The sequence below is a fragment of the Odontesthes bonariensis genome, chromosome 20 (assembly GCF_027942865.1).
Source record: "Odontesthes bonariensis isolate fOdoBon6 chromosome 20, fOdoBon6.hap1, whole genome shotgun sequence".
NCBI classification, from domain to species: Eukaryota; Metazoa; Chordata; class Actinopteri; order Atheriniformes; family Atherinopsidae; genus Odontesthes; species Odontesthes bonariensis.
The window spans coordinates 14,329,540-14,354,545 of NC_134525.1; the positions used below are offsets into that span (position 1 = coordinate 14,329,540).

A 25,006-nucleotide genomic window follows, 5' to 3' on the forward strand; every position below is an offset into this window, starting at 1 on the left:
CTACTAATCTTTACCTCTTTTATTTCTACCCCTACCCGCACCAGGGTTTGCATCCCCACCCCGCTGTGACTGGTGTGCAGTTGGTGAGAGGCTGAGGTAGCTTGTGGCTGTAAAAAAAAAAGATGGTTGTTGTGGTGTGAGGAGCAGTGTTGGCTGGCATTAGGGGGGTGACTCTGGGACGCCAGTGGTCATTGGCTGTGTTCGAAACCGCCTACTACATACTACATACTTGAAAACGGCATACTCATCGATCAGACAGCATGCAGAGCGTTTACACACAGTGCACTTCACTCCTGCCCGAGCCGAAATCAGCCGGCCTGAAAAGCTGATTTTGCTTAAGCTATAAACTCTGTAAATATATAACTTTAGCAACATTTGAAACATTTTCAGGCGAGAAAGTAGTCATTTCGACCCCCAATGTGTTGAAAATGTGACAAAATACCGGCTATTTACAAGTTTTTTCCCACGAATTCGGCGCCACTAAAGCTAGCCGCAGTGAGCAACGCACTTCCGGTTATGCCGTTTTGACTGCTCTCGTCCCGTTAACGGAATTTGACTGTTCAAATGGCGATGGGCAACGTCACGTTACGTTGCATCTTGGGTAGTTTGAGTGTGACAAGTAACCTCATGATGAATACTCAACATTTCGGCGAATCTAGTATGCATCTAGTGTACATCCGGGAACTTAAAAAAGTATGAATAGTAGGAGAAGTAGGCGGTTTCGAACACAGCCATTGTCTAGCCTCCTGGAGGTGTCGTGGGCCCAACTAGACGAAACACGGATGAAAGGAGGTTCCCACCTGATGACCCAAATGACATGTTGGTCAGCATTGCTCACTGATCTATATAGGGAGTATAGGGAATTATTCACTGAGTCTGGTCAAATTTTTTTTTTCTCTTTCCTTTAGCACAAGTTTCTTGTGTTTACCTTGACTCTAGAGGGATACTTTTCTTTACCTTGCTCCGTATACTACCTGTCCCTGGCGTGCTCATATTTTTGCCCGACTACATAAGGCTGGTCATTGTAGTTGTTGGCAAGTTGCAGCTCAACTGTGTTGTGGATAAGAATGCAGTGAGTTGCAAAAGAGGAGAGATGATGTGGCAGATGACTCTTACAATCTGTAGCAGCAGATGAGACAACAGAGTGCTGCTGCTTCATGTTCAGTGCAGGTTGATTTAAAAAAAATAAATAGAAAAAAAGCACAGTGATGTAGCTCAACAGTGATTGTGGTATTATGCTACTTATGAAAGTCAGATTAAAAATTGTCTGATTAGGAAATGTTTCTGTTCCAGTAGAAGTACAGAAACGTTAACAAAAATAACTAAATAGTAAAACAGGGTTTAACATAAAATAACTTGCTCAATTTACTAAAGTATAAACAGAGAAGAGGTCATTATAAACAAAACCAATTACAAGACACATCTGTAGGTGTGATCATAACCCAAACTGAGAAAATTGATAAAATGTCGGTTGGCCTGTGACTGCATTCTTTTTACGGACAAGACTGGAGAGAGGAGACCATGAGAACACAGCAGAGGACATGAGGGAAACAGCTGGAGAGGAAGAGGAAGGTATCAGATGAATAACACTCAGTTAAGTCTGTTTGTCATAATTCTGTGTGTTAGAATCACAGTGTAGCACTTTATTTTAACTTAATCTGTGGACTTAATTTTCTAACACACTTTCTTTAGATTTTTTTTATTAATCAGTGCAGGATGTGCAATCTGAAATGTTGTCATAAGAGAATCGCTGACAAAAGTAAAGGATTAGGTGGTTTGTGCAATTAATGTCGGGCTCAGACAATGGACTACAGTGACACACCTGCCTGCCTCTTTGTCATGTTGATAGTGTCTTTGATTCTGGTACATCATTGTGAGACTTTGTGTTTGAGTGGAGATGTTCACCTGCTGTGATTGTGTGTGGATCTCAGATAATGGTAGTTCTGCTATAGAATGCTTTGTTGACCACTGACTACAGAATTTGTTGTGTGGTACATTTGCATGTCTAATTAGCTGTTGTAATGGATGAGATCTATCACCATTAACCATCATTAACCAAGTCAACTAAAACAGCCAAAATAGGATAACAGACAAAACATGACTAAAAGTGCAAAAATGAATTCAGTATAGTGTGCAAAGTTAAACAGGAGAAGCTCTGCCAACAGAGCATGAAACATAAATGATACGACTTACTTCAAGGCACAGTGTTGGTGTAATAAATGTTTAAGTCTACCATGCCATAGAAATGAGAGAAATTGATCAACTGAAAGAAAGACGAGCACGATGCAGTTCAACAAACTGTTTTTATAAACTGACCCTGAATAGGTATTAAGCAATTTTGTATTGCTAGACTTGAAACTTTTGTGGATGACTGCAAAGATGCTTTCTCTGTGTTTGTGTGCCCGTGTTTGCGTGGGTGGTTGTGTATGTGCTTTTCCCGCTCCGCTTGGATGGAAGCACTCAGCATTCTCTGTGTTCTAAATGTGCTGAGTATGAGGGATGGTGTCAGATGACAAATCTAAGGGACAAACTGCATCTAAAGCAGAGATTTTTTTTTTTACAGTCTGTCCTTCACCCCCAGGCCTGCCCTCCATCTTTCTCCATCTTCCCTCCTCTTTGCTTCTCAAATCCTCTCGTCACCATAATTGATTATACGTAGTGAAATGGGCAGGATTTTTAAAAGTACTCTGCTGTTTTTTTTTCTTTCTCTTCTGTCCCAGTGTCCCATCCATTGCTTCTTCACAGAAAAGATATAAAGAAAGTAATGTGAAGCTGTGCATCAAAGAGATGACAGTGAGTCATCAACCCCCCAGTGATCACTGACAGAGCATTGCACTGTTGTTGCCTCCACCATGAACAGCTTTCTCAGTTGGCGACAGAATCACAAACGCATTCTGCACTCACAGATATACACATATGTACACACATGCCTGCACACAAACACAGAGTTTGTGATCAGAATGGTAATCTGAATAACACGGACAAGCTTTAATCAAGACTTATACAGTGAAAAAAACGAACAAAGCATTTACTTTGCTCGTCATTTTATTTCACTTTCTGCTAAAATGTAAAGCTGTCAAATTAAGCAAACTTTTTTGTCGTAATACAGAAAAAACATGACATGTTATTACAATCAAGAGATTTAAATCATGAATGAATGGCATGGAAAAGTCATGTTTCTTTCTTTCCCCCTTGTGCTGCATTTCTTTTCTCCTTCTTTTCTGCCTTTTCTTGGCTCTCGGTCCATATCGTACTTCTTTGTATCTTGCGTTTGTGCACCCCTCTTGTGCACATAAACCTCCTGCTGTCATTCACTACAGTTTTTCCTCCCCTTCATTCTCCTCTTTTTTTAATCATTCTCTCTGTCATCTTCCATCCCTCCTCCTGTCACTCCCCTCTAGCTTTCATTTTTCTCTAAGGGGGCCTGGGAGCCATGTTTCTACCTAATGATGCATTGCCAAGAGGAGGGAAAATTTGACAGTTAACAACCTTCAATACACACCAGACTCACACACACATATGTACACACATCATATGTACTCTATCATCTATGGATGTTACTCACGACCTAATGTACTCTCTGACCCCCATCGTAACCCTTATCGTCATAACTGAATGTGTAACCTTAACCTTAAATGAATTCTTCTTTTATTAACCTTGTGTACATATATTATCACTTTTCTGATTGTGATGCAAAAATCTGCCATACAATGTCAAAAAGGGGGGTGCGCACTGTGGGTGCTTCGCTTTTACATGACAATGTATGCTATTGTAAACTTATGGTACGCTAACTTTACCTGAAAGAGTTTGTCTTCTAGTTTTTTAAGTAGTTTTACACAGATGGTAGTAACACATTCTTACGAGCTGCCAATTAAAACAAAAGAGTTTCATATCAAGACAATAGTCGCACAAACTATTCGAACAGTACTTAAACACACCTATCACTCCTGTTATTATGCTCCTCTGAGTTTGATTGAAAGCCACAAAAAATATCTTGCTATATTTAGTTTAATATAAATTTGCATTAGTGCAGCTGTAGCAAGTTGCAGCTTTATAAGAACCTGCGGATCTTGTGGTGGTAAGTGACAAATCTGTTTAGTGTTGTCCTGTTAGAAAAATTATATGGTAGTGCTGATGTTGGTACTCTACCAGAGATGCATACTGAGCTTTGAATAAAACGCATTTCTCCAATTGATACAGCTCGCGTTTGTAATGCAGTATTGCTGCAAAAATGCAAATTTTTGAAATTCCAATACCTTAAGACATGTCTGTGATAGAGAAGATGCACAGCAGGGCCTAAATAATTGTGTTAATGAATGTATATCAATGGGTAAATGTTGCTTGTAATCTAAAAGCCCTTTAAAGCTGCGGTCGGCAACTTTTTTTTAGTCATATTAGCTTGAACTGTCATGGGATTCTGGAAGTAGAATATTAAATAGACTGTTTAGGAAAAATAACGAAATCTGTAGCTTCCTCTGAAGCCTGTAATCATGCTTGCAAAAACCGAGCGCTCCCGGCTGTTTTTAACCAATCAAGTTAGGGTGGAGGAATCCTACCTGTCAATCACAGCTTGTGCACACGCTGCTCTGCCCCAGCTTGTGTGCGCTCACACTGGTGTGAACTCACGTGCACAACCTCGTCCACAGAGGGGGAGGGGTTTGGGGGGCGATTCGGAGCTTGTTAGAGGTTGGGGGAGGGACCTGAGAGTTGTATCAGTTCGAATTTTCCGACTTTAGACTCGCAATTTTGAAAACCTGCCGACGGCAGCTTTAAGTCGTCAACATTACTCGAAAAGCGCTATATAAATGCAGTTGATTTACCATTCGATATAAACTGAATAATAACGTAACGATTTGATTATACACATATTTTAGACCAGATCTGAATGCAGTTGAACTGAAAGGAGGATGCAGCACGGAGAGAAACAAACTAGGCCAGAGAAAACATGACTGCTCAAAAGGAGCCTCGGGAGGATTAAAGCTCAATATAAGTGATATTTTTATTGACACTGAAACAAATACTCTAAACCTGACAGCTGCCTCTGAATGAAAACACTTCTTGTTTTACCATGATAACGAGCAGCACTTGAGGTCACCTTGTTCTATAGACATGGACCAAGGAGGTAAGGAGGAAGAAGTAAAAACATGTGTACAAAGGGGCATTTTACCAAACCAGGACTGTTTATTGTAAGCGCTTACTGTATTCCTCTCAATCACACCCAAATTCTAGTATACCTTTTTTTGAGCATCCTGCTGGATGTCTCTGTTTGCATGTGACATTGTGTCTCAATTGATTCACTCAGCGTTAACTGGGCTACACACTTCTGTTTTGTTGGAGTTGTGAATGTTTGATTTTAAGAGTGTGAAGGGATTCCAAACAAAGGCGCTGGCTGGGCCGAAGGGTCTGTCTGTGATTGTATCGTTTCCATGCTTGTCGCTTCAGTTTATCCTTAAGACATACATACTGTATCTGTCATTTATACACAGGAACTTAAGCTTAAATGTACCTGACACACATTTACCCTTGAAGCCATATTGACCTTCTGTTTCAGTGTTTTGTCAAATATTTGATCAAATCACCAGATTATTCATTACTCAATTCTTCTACAATTTACATCTATTTTCACTGGTCGTTATTTTTACCTGCCTACTTTTTTTTTATCACCACCATTTTATCTCTGATCTTTTGTTACTTCCTCTCTTCATAAGCCAGCGGATATTTAATTTACCAGTCCGACTGGCCAGGGAATAAAAAAAAGTCAACTTTGGACACGATGTGTCCGCATGTTTTTGTCTGGTCAGGACTGTGTGAGCAAATAAGGGATTGCAAATGTTTTCATTGTGCTTCCACGGGCTAATATATCAAATCAAGTGTTTGTGATTTCCAGTGGATGAATGACCTTTGGGGCAGCTCTGGAGTCTCCTGTCATATCATATAGTAGAGATGGAGGGCACACATGGAAAAAAGCTGACAAAGAAGTTAGAAAGACTCTTGCTGTTTTTTTCTTTTTTAAAATCCAGTGTCCATGGAAGACTTTTGCTGAGCATGCTTACTTTTCTTTAGAATCACATGTATTTATGCACTTGCTTCCAGTCTCACCTGGCAACCATAATACACAGCTATATTTTACATCAATGAGCTGCTCAACTGGGGCTAAAAGAAAGCGAGTGCCCTGCTTGAGGGCACAGTGCCACTAAGTGTTGAGAGGACTGCTTACGCATTCACTTTATTTGCTCAGAAATTCCCAGCTCGTGTGAGAAATTCAAATTTACAGACTTCTGGTCAGAAGCCATTTCTTTAGTCTTTAGACTTCCACCATCACCTCTGGCTGAATGAATAAATTGTGTCTGCTGAATATTCATTTTAACATATTCATTTAAAATTCCTAAACACTTTCAGTCCTTTCTCTGATTTATTTTTCATAATTGTACACTTAAAGTGACTATCCTATTTCTTAAATTAGCTTTCCAAAGAGCATGAGCTACTTCAGGAATTTCAAATCAAAGCCCTCAGAAAGGTGGATGGAAAATGAACACATCTTTCTGATTGTATCTTTAAATAACATACCTAGATATGCAGCACATCGCTCAAAAAGTTTTCAGTCAAAGCCAGACTTGGTTTTTTTCAGCCACTTGAAAAACGCTTCTATTAATTAGTGCATCAAGTTTGTAGATGGTTTGTAGACACCTAGTTACAGGGTATGTATGGGGTATATGTGAACATGCATCAATTCTTACACACACACACACACACACACACACACAGAGGCAAGAGAGCAAAGGGAGCTGCATTGGCATTTAAGCAGTGACATTTTCCAAATGGCATTTTGTCTGTGGCTAACCCCACACTCACATGAACCCAGTCATATTGTCTTCCGCATTTTGAGCCACTAGCTAACACTCTGTGGCATTGCACATATGTGTACATGCAGGTGGTTGACTTTGATAGATTCTCTAACCAGTCTAGGGATTAAAAACTGACAACCTTTAGAGCCGTAATCCTGATTTCCTTGCCTCTAAGCTATAATGATCACTCCTGTCAAACAATCTTTCCCTTCCCTACACCCTATTTGAAATGTCATTGACCATTTATTTGTCTTCCTGCAATTCTTACATGTAAACATTTAAGTGTTTTATGAGAGATCAAAATCAAGGTTTCCCCTACAGTGTTAGTAGTTGGGCAGGCCGCTTAACTACATTGATGATCGCCCAGATACATTTGTCAACTACACATAATTTAAATTTTTTTACAATCCAAAGTAGTGAAATCTCGTGTACTGTAGACGTACTTGCAGTTTGTTCGATTCAGCCTCCCTGTCCCTCTCTCTCTGTCTGTCACACACACACACACACACACACACACACACACACACACACACACACACACACACCCGCTTCGCATTTAAGTAGACAAAGTAGACCTGTCCTCTTTGAATAAGAAATGCATCTTTAACGACAAATTTCACATGCCACTTTGCATTAAATCAATACTGTTGCAGCATTAATGCTATTTGTGCAAAAAAAAAAATTAAATAAAAATCCCCAAATAATACAAAACAAGTCAACTATGAATAAACTTTATTTACTGTATTCTTTGTTAATCATTTCAACAACTGAAATTCTCAAATCAATAAAAAATTGCTTTTGCTACAACTTCATCAGGCTTGTTCTTCTTGAGTATTTTGTTTATATCTAAAATATAGTAATTAACAAAATGCTCAATGTTAAATACTTTATCTAAATATCCCAGATGTGTTGAAAAAAAAAAATAATCTGCAGTGCCATGAAGGCATTTACAGTATTTTTTACATTAAATTGACCGCTGTGCTTGAGTTACATTAGTGCAAAGAGTTGAAAATTAACAAAAGTACTAAATAAACTGTGCTTTATTGTTGCTATTAAAATGCTGCAAATGTCTTAATAGAGCTAACCCAGATAGCAGTGGACTCCGGGGTGTATCCGCCCTCAAGCCGGGCAGGTCTGCCGTCCTGATCAAACGCTCACCCCGCCTCCCCACAGTGTTCAGCGGACCCGTTGCAGACTCTAGGCGGATCCGCACATTGTACGCACTCCCCAGATAGCAGGCAAGGCATCTTTATTTATATAGCGCATTTCATACCACAGGCAACTCAATGTGCTTTACATAAAGACAAGGCATTTAAAAGAACAGCATAAAGCAGCAATTTAAAGAGAAAAAAAAAATCGAATAAAAATTAAAAACACTGTTAAAAGCAATCAAAGAAGAGGGGAAAAAGAAAGATATAAACTCAACCATAAGCACACCGAAAGAGAAATGTTTTTAACCTGGATTTAAAAGTACTTACAGTTGGGGCTGATTTCAGTTCTGCTGGTAGTTTGTTCCAGTTGTGTGCAGCATAACAGCTAAAAGCTGCTTCACCGTGTCTAGTTTGAACTCTGGGCTCCACTATCTGACCTGAGTCAGTAGATCTCAGAGCTCTGCTGGGTTTATACTCTGCTAGCATGTCATTCATGTATTCTGGACCTAAACCGTTCCGTGATTTGTAGACGAGTAGGAGAACTTTAAAATCTATTCTGTATCTGACCGGGAGCCAATGTAAAGACTTGAGAACTGGGGTGATGTGATCTGATCTCTTTCTTCTGGTTAAAACTCGGGCTGCAGCGTTCTGAATGAGCTGCAGCTGTTTGAGACTCTTTTGGGGGAGTCCAGTCAGAAGACCGTTACAGTAGTCAAGTCTGTTGGAGATGAAAGCATGAATCAGCTTCTCCTGATCTGTTTGGGACATGAAACCCTTAATTCTGGATATGTTCTTAAGTTGATGAAAGGCTGATTTGATGACTGATTTGATATGATAGTTGAAGGTCAGGTCTGAGTCTATCAGCACGCCGAGGTTCCGACCTTGGTCTTTAGTTTCTAGAGACAGTGACTCAAGATGTTTACTGACAGCAAACCTCTTCTCTTTGTTGCCAAACACAATGACCTCAGTTTATTCTTTATTTAACGGAAGGAAATTTTGGTTCATCCACTTTTTGACTTGCTCTAAGCATTCGCACAATGACTCTATAGGACTGCAGTCATCTGGAGACAGTGCGAGATATATCTGTGTGTCATCTGCATAGCTGTGGTAGTTGACTTTAGAGTTCTTCAGAATTTGACCCAGAGGCAGCATGTATAGAGTGAACAGAAGGGGTCCAAGTACTGACCCCTGAGGAACTCCACATGTCATAGCCACTCGATCAGATTTATTACTTCCAATGGTCACAAAATAACTCCGCTCCTCCAAGTAGGACCTGAACCAATCTAGGACTGTCCCGCTGAGTGCTGCCCAGGTTTCCAACCTGTTCAGCAGTATACTGTGATCCACAGTGTCAAATGCAGCACTGAGATCCAACAGGACCAGAACTGACACCTTGCCTGAGTCCGTGTTCAAGCTTATGTCATTTAACACTTTAATAAGAGCCGTTTCTGTACTGTGGTGAGGTCAGAAGCCTGACTGAAATTTGTCAAGGAGTCCACTGGAGTTCAAGAAGTTACTGAGTTGATTAAAAACCACTTTCTCAACAATCTTGGCTATAAAAGGAAGATTTTGAGATGGGTCTGTAGTTGGTTAAAATGGAAGCATCCAATGTTCTCTTTTTTAGGAGTGGCTTGATGGCAGCTACCTTTAAGGGTTTAGGAAACGTGCCTGAAGTGAGCAGTTTATTATTTGCTGCAAATCTGTTTGGACAGATTTGCAAACGCTCAAACGCTCACCCCGCCTCCACACACTGTTCGGCGGACCCGTTGCTGACTCTAGGCGGATCCGCACATTGTACACGGTCTTTTCAAACCTCGGCTTCAGCTGCCTTCGGAGTTGGGCAGCGACACGCCCCGCCTCCAAACAATGTACTGTGAAACAGCGGAAGCGCTGCGCACCATTCTTTGTTATACTGTCATTGGAAGTTGGAAGTTGGAAAGCAACAGCGAAACGTCTCCTTCGGCAGACCGTACACTACAAGTAAACTTCCTACACTGTAAGTAAACTGTTAATATGTGCTTGTTTATGCAGATGGAAAGCGGATGAATCTGTCTCTATGATTTAACTTTTAACTTTGTAATATATCATTTCGATATAGCATATATAGTATAACGTAGCGAGCGTGGTTAGCTAGCTCACATAGCATATTGCCGATAGGTAATGTAGATTTGAGTTAACCCTGGTAGTTTTGGTCACTATATCATTCACTCATCACTCATTCATCTAAGTTGACTATACACAGGTTATTTTTGTTAGTCTTAAACTGCATTCCTATATTTAGAAATCCTATGTCTGAAGTATGTGACAGATTGTCTGTTTTGGAGTGCATCACTATGTGTATCCTGTCACGTTACAAATTGTGATTATGATGGCGGATGATGATAACTTAATTGAAAATCTCCTTTTGTGATTACAGATTCTGTCAGAAAAAATCCTGTCGCTCGTGCTTCCACTGAACATGATGTCTGCAGGCATGCCATCCGGTGGTTCAACTTGGCAGCAGATAGGGGAACCTCAAGGAGACGCAGTACACACGAGGTTCACCCTGCTGACGATGTCTAAGCAGAGCACATCACATGTTATGCCAGTTCTTGTTTATTTTATTGTTCATTTTAGGGTGACCAAACGTCCGTATTTCCCGGGACATGTCCGTATTTCACGGGACGCCCGGGACAGGACGTGAAATACGGACATGTCCCGGGAAATACGGACTTTTGGTCACCCTAATTTAAATGAGTGTGTGAGTATTAATAAATACATTTAAGAATTTCCATCACATTTTTTCATGTTTTTTGTGTCCATTATCTTTATTAGCCACTTGTAGTGATGTGTTGGTCAATCTGGTGTTTGTGCCAGCTCTTTTAAGTGAACTCAATTCCACTTAATTGGTTGTATCCAACCAATCATATGATCACAAGGATCATACTCTAATGTCCCATATATCTCCAGCGAGGTTGGTGGAGTTTACTGTCCTGGTATGGAGGATGTGAGAGGTAGGGAGAGCAGTACAGCACAATGGATAGCAGATGAGATGAAGTACCCAGAGAGAACCCATGCATGTACAGGGAGAACATGCAAACCACATACAGAAAGACCCCTGGCTGGATTCTAACACCTGCAACAGTGCTACCAACTGCACCACTGTGCAGCCTCAAAACTTTAAATTTACTCGTAATAATAACCAAATTTTAGGTCTTTTGCAGCTTCACAATAAATCATTTTCAGTTGTATAAGGCTAAACTGGTGGGGTTTTTATGGAGTCATTTCTAGTTGGTAAGCAAGTTTTTATCTGTATCTACTATTGTTAATAATTTCATAATAAATAAAGGTTCTGGACCAAATGAGTCCACCTCCGTTATAGGTATCATAAACGGATCCAAAACGGCTCCGGGCCGGATGATGTGTTCTATGAACGGATCCAAAATGGATCCGGGCCGGATGTGGCACTTAATGTGTGGATCCGGATAGGGTCCGTGATCTGGATGTGTTCTGGATCCGTTCCGGTGTGCAAGTGGACTCCGATCCGGGTCCGTTTTGCGGATCCGTTCCTGAGCCTACCCTAAATCCGGAACGGATCCGGTCCGGAGTCCATTTGTTATCTGGGAATGCTCTATTATGTATGAAAGTGATTCACTTTGACTTAAGGTTGATCTCTTAAACTCAGTATTTTCTATACTGAAGAATTCCAATTTTTACTATTAGTGTGCAGCCATTGTACAAGCAAACACTGACAAGTGGCTGCATACGATGTTAATGTTGACCTGTGCCACTCAAGCAGACAAACAGCTCTCTTAACAGATCTTCATGTCATGGCAAATTCAAGATGTGTAGCTGTCATTAAACATGGCTAAAAAATTGATATGTTCACCCAAGTAAACTTTGGATTTCTATCCGAAGAGAATGAAGAATGCTCTAATCTGTGGGCTCCTATTTGTCTTTTGACCTTGTACATATGAAAAAAATGGATTTGATCTCAATGGTGATCTAAAATGAAGTTGAAATATCCTTAATTGTCGTTTAGATATATAACATACAACATTAAACAATACAGTAAGCTTATACTTCTATCTCAAGACTGTTTTATCTTCTTTTTCTTCTCAATTTTAATGCTGTTGCAGTCTTATGTAACTTTGACAGACCAAAGCAATGCTAATATATGGCCTTAATTAGAACGGAGGGAACTGTGTTGAATTTTTGAGTGGGTCTGCATGTATATGTTAATCAGACTGACATTCGGAATACATTGTTTAGAGTTTAAGATCCAGCTGCCCTGAGTTGATACACTTATGTCCACACTTAAAAATCCACATCTTTGTTCAGACACAGAGTGAAATAAGACAGACACACTTTAACAAGAGGTACAGAAAGAAAATGGGTTCTAAGAGAGTTGATTTTATTTTCCCCTTACGGCCTTTAAATAATTTAACGAGGGAAAGATCTGTCAAAGTATTGCTGTGTTTATGTGCTGAATATTTATAATGCATATAAAACTGTTATGGGCCAGCTGTTTGCAGTCATATGTCTGTGCATCTCTTTTTTTCCTTTTATTTCAAAGACCACACTTGGCTGCTTCTACTGGACATCACTTGTGTACTTGAGCTGTACAAAAGGGTTTAAATGGTCTTATTCTCCAGTGACAAACCGGCCGCCTCGGCTTAGCCTGGTGAATAGTTGTGGCTCTTTGACTGCTCTGTCTATAAAGCTGTTTTCCTATTTCCTCTTTGCCTGTATTTATTAAACAACATTGAGTCATTCAGGACTTGCAATGAAAGTCAGAGTAGGACTAAAAATATAATATTGGAGTTGATGATGTGTCAAAACTGAACCCATTCAAAGAATAAATCTACAAAAACATTTAGACAAATGTAAGATGAAAGAAATATATAAAATACAAAAAAGGATTAAATATTAATGTTAGTCTTATTTATTATGCTGTCAATGCGTTTCAGTGTAGCTTTTAGATTTATATTTATATAGGTACATTTATATAGAAATACAAAAGTAACAAAATCCATTCATATTTTCCCATATATTCTAAGTCACATTCAAGTCTTTTTCAATTTCCTATTTTGTGTGATTATTATTTTTACTAAGCTTGCAGAATTCTTCTATTTTCCTTCATTTTCTTTGTTTTCCTCTTTTTTTCTTCTTCCCCTCCTTCACATAATTGTTTTCTGGATATGTATTTATTGTAAACTGAATTTTGCAGGCAGGCCAAAGAAAAGACCAGTCATCAATGTGATAGGAGTTACGTTCCAAAAATGATGAGTCATATGTTATGGAAAAGAATAGGTGATAATGGCCAAGGTGATTTAGGATGAAGCAACACTGAGCTGTGGATTATTATTTCCCTTTTTTGGCTAGTATTAATATTCCAGCTTGAAGGCTAGAGCACCTTTGTACACACCTACATACAGATGTGTGTATACATGAAAAATGAAGCACATGCACACACAGACGCAGAATTTCCATGTAGATGTATAAAGCTACAAAATATAATCCATGTTCCAGTGAGTAGGGAGTCTTTCTTAGAGCTGAGCAACAAGGTGTAACACAAGAATGTATTATGGCTATGTTGGTTCATAAATTGTAAAATTACTTCCCTATGTGGGCTATAAAATCATTATATGCCTCTGTCTCCCTTTCAAAATCATAACATACTTATGTTTTGTTGTTTCATAAAACTGTTACAAATGTGAAATACTGTGGCTCAATTATAACATTCTCAGATCTGCTTATGAGGAGGTAGGAGGTGGTTGATTGCAGCATGACATTATGGACTGTAACGCAATACAATCAATTTTGAGTTCCATCTGACCCAATGTTGTCTAATAGTTTTGGACCTATCGACTTTGCTTTCAATAAGTCCACAACTATTGGTTGGTTAGGGTTAGCATAAAGCATACATGGTTAGATTTGGATTATAATAATAAAATGATATGGTTCAGGATAAAAAACACTTGGATATGCTTTTAATATGTATAGATACATGGTCACATGTTTGCATCACTTCACCTAAACTCTTCACCTACAACCTAGTGTTTATTGTTACAAAGATAGAAGTACAGGAAGTGTATACTCGTAGCCAACAGCGGGGGATAGTAAACGTCTGTGGAAAGACTTTGACTGTCAGTGGCAGAGCTCTTCTCTTGACTATAGGTGTTTTACACTCATTAAAGTGACAGACAAGACAGACAAAGAAAGGTGCAACAGAGGAAGAAATGAATCTGAGCTATATTTGAAACGTACTATAACTATGTGAACCACAGCTGTAAGGTTTAGAAATGGGGAAGAAATATTAAATTGAGACAGAAATATACTGCTACTCCTACTGTCACAGGGGAAGTTTGATAGCTTAAACAGAATCTAATGAGAATTTACAAATGATTCAGTTTCACCCTTTGACGATACAATGTTAAATTAGAATTTTAAGATTTTGTTCTTTATTTTTACATTTGAATTTTCTTGTTTAGTTTGCAAGTTTTTACTTGTTTGTTCTCTTTAGCTTTTTAGCTTTCCCACTATTAACAGAAACGTTGGAAAGTTTTATCAGCTCAACAATGCATGGTTATTGAAGTTTGATTTTCCTCTTCACACACTCTTTCGTCTCTGAAGCTATGCTGTTGGAAGTCATGCAGAATGCCTGAAAAGATGTCCACTTGATGTTTGCATCTGTCTCTCTACAATTCAGACAAAGGCCTTTGTATCAATGTTACATTCACACTTCATTAAGTCGCTCTTGCGACGGATACTCATCATTAACATAATAGCATAATTGGCTAAGTCATATTTGAATGTCTTAGGCCTAGGCAGTTATGCTATTAGGCTAACGTTAGGCAGCCCCATACCATTGCAGGTGCTGGATTTTGTACCTCTCTCTGTCTCCACTGTCCTTCTGGTCATTTGAGATGAGCTCATGCACAGAGAGCTTGGTGGAGTTCCTGTGCTGAGTTAACATATGGCTTCCTTGTTGTGCAGTTTCAGGTTACATTTCCGGATGCATTCATGGACTGTGTGGAGTCACATTGATCTTTTAAGGTTCTCCTATGTGTCTATTTTGATCACAGTCACACAGATTCAACAGTGGTTTCTGCCTGTTAACTTTACACACCAAGGTGGTTTTTTTTGAGCGTGTCGATGGCATTGAATTCTAGATTTATTTACTTTCTAAATACAGTTAAGTCGGTCAGTGAAGACCCTGACAACAATTTTCTTTGTATGTGTGTTTGCTGAAAGTAAACGGTGCCAGTTGAATCGACAAAATACAGTTACCATTTTTTTGCATTTAAGATTTTTTTTATTTTAACCTTTATATCTATTTCAATGTGGGACTGGCATACTTTAGCTGGCCAACACGTTTTTTCTTTTCTTATTTCCTTCATGTTTCCCATCATTTTCATGTGACACGTGTGCCTTTATGTTGGTAGTTTTGAAAAGAAAACCAGCACACCATTGTTTTTATTGCTATGCAATTACAGAACCAATGAACATCAAATGCCCACAAGAAATTAAAAGAATTAAATTAAACATTAGATTAGATTGATACTGAAATGAATTGCAGTACTAAGAAACCCCAGAACTGATTGCTTCCCTAATGTTTTTCAGTAATATACATAGCGATATATGTTCTACTAACATAGTAATATAACAGTGGTAACATAGCAGTATTAAACATCGTCATATAACATTATATTTCCTCTTTTGGATTTATCTTAGCTCCCAATTGGCAATGCCAAACATTGCCAAATTAAGCTTTTGAAAAAAACTAAGCCCACCGTGTTTCAAACACAGTTTAAAGTAGTTTGACCTTCAAGTACCTTGTGAGAAAAGGTTCAGAGGCCTACTGAGCTGTTAGTGCTGCGGCTGTTTATTGAATATGTTTTAATAAAACCTCATCGAAAAGCATTTTGTACATGTATTTATGTAAGGGGACAAATCTGCTGCTGATTGTATGTTACTCAACAGTCACACTGTTGCTGTCATTCTGTCATAATCATTGATAAAATCCACTTTGAAATTACAATATTCTGGCACAACATAGACGCTCTCATGTCACAAACTTATGACTGGCCCTCAGCTCACTCTGTTGGAGGATAAATCCTTCAACAAACACACCTCTGTGAGAGCAGTTCAGGTATGTGGAAGGGTAGGGGCTGTGTGGGAGGAGTTAGGACACAATTTACAATGCTTGGGGGGAGGACGTGGTTTTACAGTTGCCATAGAGACCTTTGTGGCTCACTGACTGCTGCTTTCCATCTCCTGTTTGTTCCAGAGGCGGTGACACACAGACACACAAAAACAAAACACAAGAGTAACACAGAGAAATTCTACATCTTGTCTGTAGGCTTTGACAGGAATAATCGGATGAAGCAAACTGAACTCTTTTTAATTGAGAGTTTTGGATCTTTCAAAGTGACCTATTCATGTACCATTATTTGTCATTTAGCAGATGCTTTTATCAAATAAGAAACATTCAAGCTTCATTGCAGTAAGAAACCTGCTCTATACACTGAGTGCTAAATCGGTATAAATCTACGGAAATGACAGATGAGTGTCAGGTTAGGTGTGTTGGGGCGTGGGGATGCTAGGAGAAGAGTTGTCGTCTGACGAGATGAGTCTTCGAGAGATTCTTCAAGATAAAGAGGGAAGCTCCTGCTCTGTATCAGTGTAATATATTATCCTTACAAAACAACAAATTAGGTTGACCTGTGCCTTATCTGCAACAGGGTTTTAAACGAACATGAAGAACAACGAAATGGGTTTAATGACTAATATGTTTTCTAAATTTGATGAGACCTTTTTTAATTAGGTTTATCATTTTTATAGCCATCTAATCATCCTGCATCAACATTGTTTCATTATATGCACAGGGACGATAATCAGTCATTTGAAAGTGCCCAAAAGATGATCATTCTTAAAGTTTGTGCCGTTTAGATTTCCATAGTTCTGCTTGATGAGTGAGCAACTTTTACAAAGTTGGCAGTTGTGCTGAAATTATTATTCAATAAAATGATAGACCTGCTGATGTTACGGTGCTGATTATTTTAAAGATTTTTTAAGTGTAATCATTGTAACTGTCATGTGTTGAAGTAAAACAAAGCATTAGCTTGTTTAATTCTACAGCCCACTAATAGGTTATAAGAGAGAGCAGGAAGGAGGGGTCAACGAGCACCATAACCACACCAGGGATACCTGCTCAAAAAGAGAAACGGAAGTTATTGATAAAAATGATGTCATATGTGAAGTAAACAGAGCAGAGTGAGAAAAGGTGATCTGTGCATTGTCTGATGGACCCTAGCAGTCCTTTGGATTAAATTGAAGATTTAAGTTTTGATGTGATCTTTCGGTTTCTAGCATAGCTAAGGAGCTGCTGTTGTGCATATGCCTAAACCCATTCAGCCAATTCACCACAAAGAGTTGCTATTTATGCTGGTTCCGAAAATTGAGCAATCACCCGCCACCTCCTCTACACGGTTGATATCAAGCTTTGTGCCAGGACCGAACGAGACATTGACTCACTGCATCGACTCACCAGGATATACAGCAAGGACATCAGAATGCCAATCCAATTCGATGTCGCCAAATGTTATCAAAGATAGTTGAAAGGGATGCACCACCAGAAGGACCCATAGCTGACAGTCAGGATGGCTACAAATGCTACAAAAGGAGGTGAGCCACAACCAAGTACCTACACAGAGTAAGGCACTAAGTCCGAGTCTTCAACACATGAGCCCTGCCAGTTATCAGATACCCCGCTGCTATAATAACCTAGCCAAAGGAGGAGACTTAAGCCATTTATATCAAGACGAGAAAACAACCCACAATGCATGGGGGGTTGAAGGAGAAGGAGGAAAGAGTGAAGGAGAAAGTCTGGGGGCTTTTGAGTGCCACTATCTAGGACGAAAAAATTAAGATCTAGGGATGCATCAGCAAAATGGTCCCTGGCAATGAACTCCTTGTCAGGATCTGGGATTTAAGTTGTATCGTGTACTTGGTTTTGTGTGTTTATTCAGTATTCAGTTATGTTTTATTTTCTCCTTGTGTATTCCCTTAGTGTGCTCTCTCTCGCCCCCTGTGTTCTGCCATCTCTCTCTCTCTCCTCAGTCTCTCTCCTGTTCTCATTTACTCACCTGCAACCCGTTTCCAATCAACCACCAGTTCCTACTCCAGCAATCACCTCCCCAGTATATATGTCTGTCTAGTCTTACCATTCCTTGCCGGATCCTCTTCAATACCTTCCCTACCTTGGTCTTCGATACTTTTGTCTTGAGTCTTGTTATGTCCCCTGGTCTGGTCTTGTCCCCCGGTCCCTGGTTGTTCCTAGTCTGTCCTTTTGCTAATGTTTTGTTGTTTTCTAGTTTTATGTCCAGTTTAGTTTTTTGATATTCCAGCTTTGCTGCGCTTTTTGTTATATTTATTTGTCAATAAACCCGTTAACTTTATTTTGCCTCCCCGTCGTGTCTGCACCTGGGTCCTCCCTTAAAAACAACATGACACTCCTAAGTGAGTGCCTGAGGCAGCTGAAACCTAGGAAAGGGGAGGAAGAAAAGAAACCATCATGAAAGGATAAACCTCTGCACGGTGCACACCACCGACAAACTGGAGAAGCGACTGATATTGAGAAGTCTGATCAGTGGCGAGAAAAGGCTGGTTTGTTTGACAGTACGGGGGTACTAATCATGGCAGCACAAGGACATGCCTGAGTTGACCCCTTCGAGACCTCATTCTAGTCTGAAAATGCTGATGTTTTAATTTGGCACTTCGATACACTAATAGTTCTAGTTCTTTTGACAGGTGTACATGGTTTAACTTTAGAATTTGTAGCATTTTCCAAAAAGTAAACCAGTGTGTGGTTCATAATAAGACATGTAATTTTTTTTCTCTTTTGAATAGTTATTATGACTCTTTACTAAGGCAAAGATAGTTATTAATGGCACTATTTCTTGGCCAGTTCAGTTGTGAAAAATCTTGGCTAGTAGCAATTTATGCCTGATATTTATAACATATTAGCAGTTCCTTAAAGCTGCCGTTGGCAGGTTTTCAAAATTGCGAGTCTAAAGTCGGAAAATTCGAACTGATACAACTTTCAGGTTCCTCCCCCAACCTCTAACAAGCTCTGAATCGCCACCCAAACCCCTCCCCCTCTGTGGACGAGGTTGTGCACGTGAGTTCACACCAGTGTGAGCGCACACAAGCTGGGGCAGACTCACGCTCAGCAGTGTGTGCACAAGCTGTGATTGACAGGAAGGATTCCTCCACCCTAACTTGATTGGTTAAAAACAGCCGGGAGCGCTCGGTTTTTGCAAGCATGATTACAGGCTTCAGAGGAAGCTACAGATTTCGTTATTTTTCCTAAACAGCCTATTTAATATTCTACTTCCAGAATCCCATGACAGTTCAAGCTAATATGACTAAAAAAAAGTTGCCGACCGCAGCTTTAAGCCAAGGAGTTTTAACAAATAGGACCTGTAACAAAAAGGGTTATGCGTAAATGAACAATTATCCCCCTAATACAGAAAATTCCTCACAGGTTTGCCATCTGCTTTAGCATTCAGGCATAACCATGCTACTTTAGAAGATATTTTGCCATTGAGGCGTGATGAATCATCAATTAGCTTAATGATACTTTAGCTGCTTGGATTTGCATTTTTTACACTTTGAGGATTCAAACCTTTTGCAGCTGTGGCAAACAAGGTGACAGTCTGTTATGTTTGGCACAGCAGAGCTTTGAAGCTAGGAAGCTTGCTGTAATTTTAAATTACAGGTTGAGATGGTTTAATAGATCCTGCTTATATTCTCAATGTTACTTTGCTTTACAAGTCAGAGGGATGGCTGAAACCTACTACTTTGTTGTTCACATGCATGAGATTTACCTTGTTGCAGTTAGATGCAAAGTCTGAAGGAGTGAATGATGGAAAGTAAGCAGTAGTGAGGGAGAAATGGGATTGAAAAGAAGGTGACTGGCTAGTGGACTCATGGCTCAAGATATTATTAATGGGTTCTGCATGAACTTGCAGAATATTAGTAGTGTATTGATGCGATTAACATACCATTCTATTCAGGGTAATTGTTCACCGAGAAAGGAATTGCCATGAGTCACTGAAGTACTTCTACTAGTACTGTCTGAGGCTTACTTTTGGCAATAACATAGCTATGTGCATCGGAGGAAGACAGTGAAAGAGAGAGCACATTTTATGCGTAATCTTTTCCTGGAAGCATGCATGAAACAGGAAGGAAGAGACAGAGGGAGATGAATTGCATTGTGCTGGTTTGTGTTGGGGAGGAGACGGGATTGAGGTTTGAGGCTTGAGAAAGCAACCGGGGATCAACTCATTCATGGCTTCAAATGGCTTTGAGAAAACCAATCAAACCAGCACAGACTCTCTATTCGTCTTGCTCACACACCCTTTTTCTCATTTCTGCACACACTTGCACTCAGTCATCAAACAAAATATCTTTTGTGGGGTGGAGTGCACTGCACTATTGATCAGTTTCCATGTGGCTTCTATTAACTTGAATGCAGTCACATGCAGGTACGCACATATTTGCACATTGTTATCATTACCTTAAAGTCTAATTCATCAGGCTCATAGCTTGATGTCTGATGGAATCAAAGCTGCCAGAAAGACACTTCAACAGTTTGTGTATCAACACATTGATGTGAATACATAATCAAGGCCACAATAAGTGGGAGATCATAACTAAAAGCAGACGATAGTCAGATGGTTAATTTGTCAGTGAATGGTTTCTGTTACCAACTAAAAAAATAAGTTTCACTTTTTAAAAGTTTGTGTTAATTTACATTTTAATAGGCTTTTTTTTTATTTTTTCATTTATTTATTTATTTTTTTAGATGAAGATTCGCAGTACTCCAATCACACGGGAAGAAAAGTTATTAGGTGGTAATAAACTCATTCCACCAAGGAACTGCACAGATATCTTCATGAGAAAGAACTGTGGTTTGCAATTTTAAGAACTCTTAATTACTCTTAAAAAACAGTTTCCATAGCTGTCTTTTAGGTCTGAGCTGTTTCCATGACCTTAAGCTGACAATGTTTCACTCCTCTGGCATTTTGCTGCAGTTCCAACGCACATTATTATTACACTGAAATACTGTGAGAATACTTTTTTGTATTTAACAGTTTACCATTTCGCCACTTGAGGATCAGTAAATTATCAGGATATTGTGCAAATGATTTGACCCAGATATTTTCCACAGAATCCATATTATTCAGATGCTTTGGAAAAATTTTGGAACCTATTTTCAAGTGAAACTGGTTTTCCCATCCCTACTAAATGCTTTAACTAGAAGGCTGCATGGAAAACCTCCATAAGGCATCGGGAGCAAGTGCTGTGGACATTTGCACGAGCACATGCCACTCCAACAGAATCTTTCTAGAATATTTCAGGATTTTAGTGTGAAAACTGCTTATAGTAGGGTATGTTAAAAAAAAAAGATTAATGGTCTAATGTCTTTGATATCAGAGACCAATGTCTTTAAAGACCAGCCACCTTAGTAAGAACTTTTTTTTTCATTTTGAATGAAAGTTAAGCCCTTAATTGTCAGTTCCAAATACATAATGCACGCATTTCCCCAGACATTCAGTTCTCTCTCTAAAGCCCACAACATGAAGAATGACCAAAACAACATCAATAAATAGTTGATGGTAAATATAAATCTAATTCAAGTGGATGGCAGAAACCACATCACAACATGTTTCACATTGTTTTCTTATTAGCATTTATATTCTTTACTGTACCACATGATTTACTGTATCACACACTTCACTAATTTTTGCAAATTGTGGCTTCCTCTTTTATTTGGGGTTTTGATGGTTTAGTAAACATTTCTTCTGAAGTCAATGAGTCTTCATATACCACCACAGAGTTTTATCAACATATTAGGGTAAATATTACATGTAAAAAAGTGCCAGTTTACATGAGACGCAATGACAAGTTGTCTTTGGTGCTGATGTTTTGTTTTTTTTGTTTGTTGATAACTATTGTTGTCTTTGATAGGTAGGATAAGATCTAACTGATATTGACTCATACTTATGTAGTTATTAGAATTTCTCCATAAAAGACAATGGCTCTTTTGATTGACACATTCAGTTTACTCCTCCCACCTTTGTAGATTTGGTGAACCCGCACCCTTCCTCTTCCATCACTCCTGAGTTGCAGGTCCTGAAAATCAGATTTCTCACCTGGGATCACTGTTTACACTACATTATGTCTCAGCAATGTGGATGCTCACATTGTTCCAGTTAAAGTTGTTGTTGTGAGTTTTGTTCATGGCATGGATGTCCCTTTATGCCTTCTTTTGTTCATGCTTTCCTTTTTTTCTCTCCAGGAGCTTCAGTTTGAACGTCTGACGAGAGAACTTGAAGCTGAGCGTCAGATTGTTGCCACACAGCTGGGGAGATGCAAGCTGGGATCAGAGGCAGGCAGCATGAGCAGCATCAGGTAACATGGAAAAGCCCTGTATGTGTGAGTATGATCATTTGAAGTGGTCAGGTGACATACTGTCCTCACTTTTTGTGTGAGATGGTGGGCGTTTGTGTGGCTGGAAAAGATTTGGTTGTATGTGTGTGTGTGTGTGTCGCTAAACACTATCAGGTATGTGTATTTGGTGGTCATTTCTGGTTGTGCAAATATATACACAAGTATACATGTTATGGGAAATCTTTACGACTTTTTTTTTTTTTTTTTTACAACTGCATGTGTAAGCCTTTGTCACGAGGGAAGGGTTTCTTGGTCTTCTATGACAAATAACGATGACTGCAGCATTTTATACCTACTCTTAACTCAAGTATGCACACTGTCTCTTGCACACCAATCCAGTGAGTTTCTCTCTCCTCTCCATGGAGTGATTTGACTATAAAAAGGGTGTTCCTCCCATGACAGTGTGGGATGCATTTATCAGCTGAATGGATTGGCACAAATGTGAGGTGTCAGGGAAAATCCCACGCTCGAATACATGCATGCAGTAGTTCCACACAGATGGCAACACGTGTTCAATTTTGCATACACATGTATGCAAAATGGTTGTGTGCAATCTTGCATAACTACACACACACACGCACACACAGTAACAAACACAGTCTCTCGCTCACACACACTATATGGCTTTCATTGATTTTATATTTGATCCACAATCAGGAATCCAGTCAAGAATCCAATCCAATTCCTATAATGATATGAAAACAGAAAGGATTATTTTCCGTATGTGGGAAAGAATGAATGCATTGATAACAACTGCAGGTAAATCATAGACTTACAGCTTTGTATAACAGTATGTTCAAATTGTTGGTTGTTATCTAGAATTCACATTTCTGATCAGTCCATATCTTACTTTCATGTTGTATTTGCATCCCACACTTCAATATTACTGCTTACATACCTTATCTTACCAGCCTTACATTACAAAGTGTTTTATTTTATTTTTTTATACAGCAAATTGCTTAAATTAAGAGAATGAGAAAATAATAAATAATGCTGTGATGATAGTCGAAGGCTACCTGAGAACAATCAGAAATACTTGTCTTTAAGGAGGGTAGTTGTACATAAAAGAGAGCTGCAGACTAAAACTGAAATATTTCTTAAAATAGCCTCAGTATACTCCTTTGAACTTCTCCACGTTTCAAAGTTTTCTTTCTCTCTGATTCAACATGCCAACTATACTCACTACAAATGCCTTCATTCCAAATAAGTTCCATTTATTTTGAAAGCTTGGTAGGAGCCTATTGTCACATGTTGCTTAGCAACACAAACACACACACACACACACACACACACACGCACACACACGCACACACACACACACACACACACACACACACACACACACACAGAAACATTGGTTTCTTAAAGACCAGAACAGGGCAATTTAGATAACCTTATAGACTAATTAATGTGACTGCTTTGGTTGATGTGATTAGCTGAATTCTTATTGTAGTTGTCAATTTTGTCCATGTTGTGTCATGTCTGTTCATACAAGGATGTCTGATGTCTTTCATCAAGTCTCAAATGAAATAATGAAAAAATGTATCAGTTAACATGACAAAATGCAAACTTGGGCTACATTTCACTGTCAGTTAAATGTTACCCAATTCCGATTTTTTGCTCTCATGTGACACAGATCAGATATGTTTTTTGACCATGTAAATAGGACAAGGATGCATTCGGATATTTTGAGATCGGATACAGGCCTCCTTCATATGTGGAAATTTATCAGATACGAATCGGATATGTGACAATGCGACCGCCGTGTAAACAGGCAGATCGGATATTCTTAAACATTGCGTTCCACACGTCAACCTCGGAGGACGGTCTGTAGCTCATCAGCTCGTGGAAGCTGTATGTACCGATGCCACAACTCGTCTTGCACGACTTGGCAGAAGTTGTTTACAATCACATTGATGCGTTGCTAATGCCAAATATGTGAGCCAATGTGCGATATCCTGCACCTGTTGCGAGCCACCAAAGAGCGACACCGACACGCATTTTCAGTGGAATCGCCCGACGAAATGTGGTGTCTTGGTAGGAGAAGAATGGGGACAAACTCTCGCACAGCATATCAAAAGTTTGTCGGCTCATTCTAAAATTGCTGACCCACTGCTCTTCATCAAAGCCCGCCACAACATTCTCCCACCAGTCCTGGGATCGGTCTCGCACCCAGACACTCCTCTGAACAGCTGAGGAGGCAATAATTGCAGCGTGTGCACAGGATGGAATAATGGCCCTTTTCCTCCTTCTCTGCCTTAAAATCCTGCCAAAGTTGGGCGAACTTCTCTTGTACCGCAACACTAGCATCACACCTATGTCAACGTCGTCCATTTGCCTCAGCAGTAGAGTTTGGTAAACACTTAAGTAGGCATGCGCGATGTTTCAGGTGATAGGCAAGTGTAATCTCGTGAATCAGATATGAGTCACATTATTAAAGTACGTGTAACCACACGTTAAAAAAAATCGGATTTAGGCAAAAAATCAGATCTGGGCATCAAGACTTGC

At 39.4% G+C, this 25,006-nt stretch overlaps 1 protein-coding gene across 4 annotated transcripts in view; it reads left to right on the forward strand.

The window, feature by feature from the left end:
- ctnnd2a (catenin (cadherin-associated protein), delta 2a) overlaps positions 1-25,006 on the forward strand; it is a 256,392-nt gene that overhangs the window by 67,623 nt on the left and 163,763 nt on the right. For all 4 annotated transcript variants that reach the window (XM_075452088.1, XM_075452090.1, XM_075452089.1 and 1 more), the window contains exon 3: positions 22,347-22,459. In XM_075452088.1, coding sequence (XP_075308203.1) covers positions 22,347-22,459 — 113 coding nt within the window. The remainder of the gene's footprint in view (positions 1-22,346; positions 22,460-25,006) is intronic.